Source organism: Antrostomus carolinensis, unplaced genomic scaffold (assembly GCF_000700745.2).
Source record: "Antrostomus carolinensis isolate BGI_N321 unplaced genomic scaffold, ASM70074v2 scaffold29541, whole genome shotgun sequence".
NCBI classification, from domain to species: Eukaryota; Metazoa; Chordata; class Aves; order Caprimulgiformes; family Caprimulgidae; genus Antrostomus; species Antrostomus carolinensis.
In genome coordinates, this window is record NW_010292522.1 from 1 (window position 1) to 7,941 (window position 7,941).

General features: G+C 53.4%; 1 protein-coding gene across 1 annotated transcript; it reads left to right on the forward strand.

The window, feature by feature from the left end:
- Positions 1–1,152: 1,152 nt before the first annotated feature.
- On the forward strand, positions 1,153–5,181 carry LOC104517996 (connective tissue growth factor; the record flags this gene model as incomplete). The annotated part of the gene is made up of 4 exons (XM_010177002.1): positions 1,153–1,366; positions 3,767–4,018; positions 4,450–4,658; positions 4,870–5,181. Coding segments are annotated over 4 exons (987 nt in total), but the record flags the coding sequence as incomplete, so codon positions are not given.
- Between the last annotated feature and the right edge of the window lie 2,760 nt (positions 5,182–7,941).

A 7,941-nucleotide genomic window follows, 5' to 3' on the forward strand; every position in this document is an offset into this window, starting at 1 on the left:
TCCTTGTGGGTCCCTTCCAATTCACAACATTTGATGATTCTATGATCATCTACATGGAGGGGTTGTATCAGCCTCGGCAGCAGCTGCCCCTGGGGTGGGGGCTGACCCATGGCCAGCAGCGTGCAGCATCCGAGCGCTGCAGAGTGGAGTGGTGCTCTCACATCCCTCTGAACTGCCTGGAGAATTGGAGTGGGCAGAAGCTGATGTGATGTAGCACACTGATGTTTCTGAGGAGATACAAGAGGATCTTTCCAGACCATGTGCTCTGCATCTTTCATGGTTGTGGTTTTACATCTTACACCAGCCTCAGCTCTAGATGTGCTCAGGTTTGGGTATCTGTTCCAGGCTGGTTCAGGACAGGGATGCCACAGATTGAGTCACGGGAGTGTCTGAAGCATCCTGGGTTTCACGGAGTGACCCTCCTTCAGACGTTGCCTGATTAGCATCTGAAGTGGCATAAAAGCCAAGGGTGGATTTCAGGAGGTGGCCAGCACTTCTGAAACCCTACCGAGTGGGGCAGCTGTAGATTCAGGAGGTTCTGAGGAAGGCTGGTTACGCTGCATTCCCTGGAAAGGGGAGAGGAGAGGAGAGGAGGGGAGGGGAGGGGGGGGGGGAGGAGAGGGGTGGGAGTAACGAAGAAAGGACGAGATCCAGGGGACAAAATGGGAGCCTTTGGGTGCGTTTCCAGCGCTGGCTGACTTTGGGCAAGTCCTTTTTGCTACACACCTTTGCTTTTTTCATCTTCAGGCCGGGTCTGATGCTGCTGCTGCAGAGTGCTTCAGTGTTTTCTCCTGAGCAGTGCTACGTAAGAGCTGGGAATTGCTAACTGTTAATAATTACTGGTTTATTGCTTCCAGGGAAGTGGGGGGCTGAACTGTGCATGGGACTCCAAGCTACTGCTTGTCCTGTTTGTTTTGGCTCAGCTTCTCCCTTGAGCTCCAGATGAGTGAAGGATGAGAAAAAGATTTGTCTTGTGAGTCCTTGGGAGCTGCACACAGGTCCTCTGCTGCATGGCTCTGCGGTGGAGGGTGAAGTTGGTCCGTGCTCCTCCTGATGGGGTGTCTGTGCTTGAAGCAGAATTGTTTTTGTTCGTTTCTCTGCCTGGCTGACTTGCAGGAGACTCATTCTCTCCATGGCTTGTTTGCCCTCCAGGTAGAACCACAGGCCTGCACGTACCCATGCCAGTGTCCCTCCCAGCCTCTGCAGTGCCCCGCTGGCACCAGCCATGTGTTGGATGCCTGTGGTTGCTGCAAGGTGTGTGCCAGGCAGCTTGGCGAGCTCTGTTCCCTGCAGAAACCCTGTGATCATCACAAGGGACTCTACTGCGACTTCTCCAAAATCCACAGAGGCAGCGGGATCTGTTTAGGTGAGAGCTGGATGTTCTGTTATCGTGTGGTTTTCTTGTGGCTCCTTTCAGCCCTGCAGACCTCCCAGCAAACCCACGGCCTCGTCAGAATCCCCTGCAGCGCTTGGAGCTTCATCCAGCATCACGTTGTGAGATCTGTGCCAGCTCCACGAGCCAGCAGATTCCCGGATATCGACACACACACAACCTACTTCCTCCTGCACTGAAGGATGTTTCCAAAGTCACGAGTCAGGGTTTGGGACTCTCCTTTGCTCCTGTGACATTTTTAGGTGACATCCTATAGTCCTGTAGTGCCTGTGGGTAAATATCAGCAATCTGGACTTTTACTGGAAAGTAGAAAATTTCACTGTTTGGAAAATCTCACCCCAAAATCTCCCTGCCTTGCACTAGAGATTGGCATTTTGTGCTCGAGAGGTGTATCCTACTGCTGGCCATGGCACGTGGCGGGAAATAGCTGAAGAACTCGTTTGCAAAACAGTGTATGTGTAGAACATGAGAATTACTGAGCCAGGTAAATCCAAACGCAGAGCTGTTTTCTCTGAGTTAATCCTGCTGCCTCTTTTCAGCCAGAAAAGGAAAATATTTTTGGTTGGTTTTTTTTTTTTTGGTTGTTTAGTAGCTATTTTTAAAGCATGAAAAAAATTATTTTGGTGGAGAGGAGAAAAAAAAAAAAGTATTTCCTCAGTCTCCTGTTCTCTCTTGAAAAACAAGATTTCTCTGCCAGGAGCTGACCATTATTTTTAATTCAAGCTTTTCAAAATAGTCAGGAAGATGTGAGGGCTGGAAAGCTGATGGAGAGGCTCTGGGAAGTGTTCAGCCACGGCACGTGGCATGTCTGGAAACGCTCCGGCAGCTGAACCACTCGCACCACCCCGAGACAGGGTGGAACTGCACTGCTTGGCAGTGCCAGGATCACATACCATTATTTTTTATTATTCTAAATAATAAATTTAACCTGTAGAAGATGTCTCCTTTATGGTTGGACTCAGTGATCTTAAAGGTCTTTTCCAACCAGCACGATTCTGTGATTCTGATGAGAAGTTTTTATAAGTTGTTTTCTTTTTCTCCCCCAGTTCTTGTGATCTTTAGAGGTCCCATGAGCTTCCTAGTCCTGTCTGTAGGCACTGATACAGCTGAGAGCTGATGATTGAAGGTTAAATGTAAGTGTAATAACATCCAGCAGGTGTAAGGTGCCGAATTAAGATTGAAAATGAGGTGTATGTTTGTAGAGTTAAGGTGCCTGAATCATTGGAATTATTTACTCAAGAGTATGGAGGAGTTTCCAGCTCAAAGACTTCACATGAAGACTGGACAGCTCTCTGATGAAAGTGCTTCGTATTCACGACAACGTCTGGCTTTGATACAAGGATTTTAGGAGAGTCTCAGATCACTGCTGTGCAGAAAATCAGACTGGAAGATCACAACTGTCCTTCCTGCCTTTAAATGAGAAATTAAGATTTTCATGGTAAAAATCCCAGATGAACTTAGACCAGGACATCTCCCTAAACTGGAGTGAGGGCTGCCCGGGAAGATCTCTGACTGCAGAACAGGCTGTTTTCAAGCTGTAAAGACAAAGTCCCACTTAGTAGCTCATCCAAGTGGAGAAGAGATTTTCCTAGAGAACTTTGGGAGGTCTGGCACAGCTGGAGCCAGCTTCCAAAAACCAATGTCAGGAATAGCCTGTGGTCCAGGGAGCTAAACACTAAATGTGCCAACTTCTGCTGGGATGGCAGAGCAGGGGAGGGTCTGCATGGGGACACTTGTCCCTCATTGCTCTCATAAGGCCCCACCTGGAGTTCTGTGTCCAGTTCTGGAGCCCCCAACACAAGAAAGACATGGACCTGTTAGAACGAGTCCAGAGGAGGCCACGAGGATGATGCCAGGGCAGGAGCAGCTCTGCTGTGAGGACAGGCTGAGAGAGTTGGGGCTGTTCAGCCTGGAGAAGAGAAGGCTCCAGGGAGACCTTCTAGTGGCCTCCCAGTACCTGAAGGGGCTCCAGGAAGGCTGGGGAGGGACTTTGGCCAAGGGCAGGGAGTGACAGAACAAGGGGTGATGGTTTGAAACTGGCAGAGGGGAGATGGAGATGAGATGTGAGGAAGAAATTCTTTGGTGTGAGGGTGGTGAGACAGTGTCCCAGGTTGGGCAGAGAAGCTGTGGTTGCTCCTCCCTGGAAGTGTTGAAGGCCAGGCTGGATGAGGCTTTGAGCAACCTGGTCTAGTGGAAGGTGTCCCTGCTGACGGCAGGGGGGTTGGAACTGGATGAGCTTTAAGGCCCCTCCCAACCCAAACCGGTCTGGGATTCTATGATTCTATGATCAGGAGCCCTGTGACCCCCGAGGCAGAGCCTGTGCTGCCAGCCCCACACCATCTGCTCAGCTTCTCCTCTTTCCCCTTCCCACAGCTCACGAGGGTGCGACTTGTGACCTGCTGGGCAAGATCTACCACAATGGGGAGAGCTTCCAGCCCACCTGCAAGCTGCAGTGCATCTGCATGGACGGGGCCATCGGCTGCATCCCCCTCTGCTCCGATGACCTGCGGCTGCCGTCCCCCGAGTGCCCCAACCCTCGGAGGGTGAAGTTTCGCAATAAGTGCTGTGAAGAGTGGATCTGCGAGGAGGGCAGCGAGGAAAACCGCTTCGAAACAGCCATGGCGGGTGAGTGGTGGGCAGGTGTGACAGGGCTGGGAGCTCTTTGCTGGGGGTAGGGGTGGATCTGAACTGCCTTTGGCTTGGGACCCTGAGTCACATCTGGTTTGGAACTGGTGGTGGCTGCTTACTTTGTGCACCATGGTGCAGGTACCAGGTGTTGAACTCCAGACCTGTTAAGGTGAGACCTTAGTGATGCTGCAGGGAGGTTCACACAGCCGCTGATACCACAGCAGAACTGGCTGGAGCTGGGCTGTGGTAGGAGATGACCCCGTGGTTGCCTGTGTCCTCCTCCTGCTGAGAGGCTGAGGAGCTCGGGGGATGGATCAGACCTTTGCTACTGTCCCTGAAGAGTTAGACCAAGTTGGGAGCAGCCACCGAGCTGCCACACTCTCTCCCAAGCCCTGAACCTTGCCTTGTGTCTCTTCCACGTGGCTCAGTTTTCCGGGAGGATCCAGCACATGAGCCAGAGCTGAATAACCTGCAGGAGAACTGTTTGGTGCAGACCACCGAGTGGAGCGCCTGCTCCAAGAGCTGCGGCATGGGCATCTCTGCCCGAGTAACCAACGACAACCCCCAGTGCCGCCTGGAGAAGGAGACCCGGCTCTGCATGGTCCGGCCCTGCAACTTCTCCACGGAGAAAACCAAGGTACTGGGCTTGGGGAGAGGGGACACAACACCATGACGTCAGGGACAACCTCGTTAAGGTGCTTGTCAGGCACGAGCCCATCTCACAGGGTTTGCTCAGTGCTTGCAGGTTTTCTGTGTCCTATTGCCCAGCGGTGGAGATGGAGCAGAGGTGTAGGTGGAGCTTTTGTTTGATTGTCATGTCCTTGTTAACCCATCTGCTCTCTCCCTAGAAGGGGAAGAAGTGTGTGAGGACCCCAAAGCCACGCCAGAGCCTCCACTTTGAGTTTTCGGGCTGCACCAGCACCCGTTCCTACCGGCCCAAGTTCTGTGGCAGGTTCTCGGACGGTCGCTGCTGCACCCCCTACGTCACCAGCACCGCGGAGGTGGAGTTCCGCTGCCCCGAGGGGGACTTCTTCCAGAGGAAGATGATGTTCATCAAGATGTGCTCCTGCCACTATGACTGCCCCCGAGACAATGACATCTTCCTGGCCACGTATCACCGGAGGATGATTGGAGACCACGTCAAGACAGAGAGGCAGTAGCCCTCTGTGTGCCAGATCCACAGGCCAAGGTGTCACGAGGGCTCTGCAGCGCTTTCGTGGCTGCGTCCCAGGATGATGCAGTCTCTTCCCCCTCTGTGAGGGGATGTGCTCTTCAGAACAGCACCATTTGCCACCAGTGGTCCCAGTGGCCTTCCTAGCAAGCCAAGGTGCAAGGGGGAACAGTCCCATCTGCCCCAGGTTCCTGACCTTCACCCATGGTGGTGCAAAGGTCAGTTGAAGGGACCAGAAACAGGCTTGAGCTGCAAACTTGATCCATGTTCCCACTGACCAGAGGGGAGAGTGGATCAAAGCCGCGTGACTCCAGCCTGTCTCCAGCTGAGGGCACAGTGGGTGCAATTCCCCGTGGCCACTGGCCTGGCAAAGCCGTGTGGCAAACCCAGAGCGCGAGGCAGGGGAAGCCCAGGAGGCCTGAGCTCAAGCTGAGCTCCGCAGCCTGTTCCCCAGCAGAGCAGGGCTCTGCTGTGTGGTGATGCAAAGCTGCTCGGTGAGGAGAGTGGTCCTGGCCCCGTGCTGGGCTCCTGCTGAGCTTTTCAATTCTTTTTGACTAATTGGATCCAACAAGTTGGCAAAAGCTCTTTCCTACCCTTGTGCCCACCTTTCACCCTCCCACGTGCTTGCCCATCAGCAGCTTTGCTCCAGATCAATTTGCTCCTGGAGAGGCCGGATCATCTGCTGGGTGACCTGTTCTCCAGGCAGCTCAAGGCTGGGCTGTCTTTTTTTCCCCTGTTAAATTCTTTTTAGCCTTGTGTGCCAGTGAGGGTGACAGTGAAGATGAGGAAATGGTGAAGATGAAGATGAGGAAACGATGAAGAGAAGAAAATGGCAAGTTGCATAGTGTCACTGCAGGAGACAGAGGGTGGCTCAGGGCCTCCTGCAGAAGATCTGAGCCCAGGAAGGAGTTTCTTCACAGAAGGAAGAATCTGGCCAGGCTGTAGCTCGGCCGGCGGTGCTGGCAGGGCAGCATTCCCTGGGTGCTGTTTCAGACCCAGGAAGCTCTTCCAGTGTGAAATGGGGGTGCCCCAGGCTGCCAGGCTGAAACCCATCCCCTGCGGGTGCTGCTCGTGGTGTTCAGAGCCATGATGAGCACGTCCAGTGCCCCTGTTGGTGTTCTCTTCAGAAACGGCTCCGGGCTGGGAGAGGGGCTGGACTCCACCAGCTCACACATCCACACTGGGGCTGCATCCTCTTTTCGGCTCCGGAGTCTTTGCTGGTGGGTCATGATTTGGAGGAACACAGTTCAGCTCAGGTCTCTCCAGGGGGTTTAAGGCACTGGCAAGAAAACTGCCCATACTGGTAAATGGAGCAGATCTCTTCTGGAGTTACGGGGGCAGCGGCACCGAAAGCTGTGTGGTGCTGGGGTCTCCAGCGGTGGGATTCCCTTCTTGCCACCAGCCTGTGTGAGTCTCTCTGCCCTTGACGACGTGCTCCAGGAGAGGCCACCAGCACAGGAATAGAATCACAGAATCACAGTGGTTGGAAAAGACCTTTAAGATCATCGAGTCCAACCATAAACCCAACTCTGCTAATTCCACCTCTAACCCATGTCCCTGAGCACCTCATCTACCCGTCTTTTAAATGCCACCAGGGAAGGAGACTCCACTACCTCTCTGGGCAGCCTGTTCCAATGCTTGACTACCCTTTTGGTGAATAAATTTTTCCTAATATCCAATCTAAACCTCCCCCAGTGGCCCCCTGGAGCCGTCCTGTAAGCCCCCAGCCCGGCTGGGACAGCAGCGATGCCCCCCGTGCACCTCAGCAGCTCCGTGTGTCTCTGGTTTTACCAGTTGGGTGATTTTTAGCAGAAACACCCAGAAAAAGGGTGAATCTCGTTCCTTCAATCTCCCTGGCCTTTCTCCACTGGAAATGCTGATGAATTCCTGTCACGGGAGCAGGGGCCACACCACAGCACCGAGGCTTCACCCCACCACAGCTCCCACCTCGAAGCAGAACTTGATGCTGGAGGAAGGTCCTGGCTGTGGGTAAACGCTGCCCCACAGCCCATCCCGCCGCTGAAACACCCGCTCGGGGCCTGGGTCTCATCTCAGCCCCTTTTCTTGCTCTCTCAGCTCGTGAGCCTTCAGCCTCCTCTTACGTGTCATCAATTTGAACTGTAAATAATTTATCTGATGTTTCTTTTTGTTTGTTTGGGGTTTTTTTTTAATACCCTTTTAACCTAACCTTGCTCGGGGTCTCTTCTCCCTGTGCCCTCCAGGTCTCCTCTGAATTTTTCTCCCACCATTTACACAGTTTTTGTGTGTAAAACTGCGCTGAGGCTGCACTTGACTCAACGCTAATAAATCTCTCTTTATTTTTTATATCCCTGGCAGCATCCCTCTGTTCCTGCCTGGTTTCCCCTCCAGCCTTTCCCCAGTGCCACCAGCTTGCTGGGACCAGCACTGGGACCTTCTGCAAAGCTGATGGGTGGGTGTGGAGGGGAGGATGATCCGGGGGGGGTCATGTTCTCCCTCCCAATAGCAGCAGGACTGGTGTTAGTGTCTCATGGGCACCTCTGCAGCCCTCAAAATGTGGCTTCTGATTTCGGGGGGACACAAGCAGAGCCCCCTTCTGCTTCAGGACCCAAAAGTCCTTAATACCCCGTTAAAAATAACGCCAGGAGCAGATGTGAGCAGGAGTCGGTGATAACGGGGCCAGAACGCGAGGGGCTTTGCGGTGGCTTAACAGCTTATGGCTTCATCCCCCTCTCATCACACGAGCCAGGGGCTCCCCCCTCTCCCACCT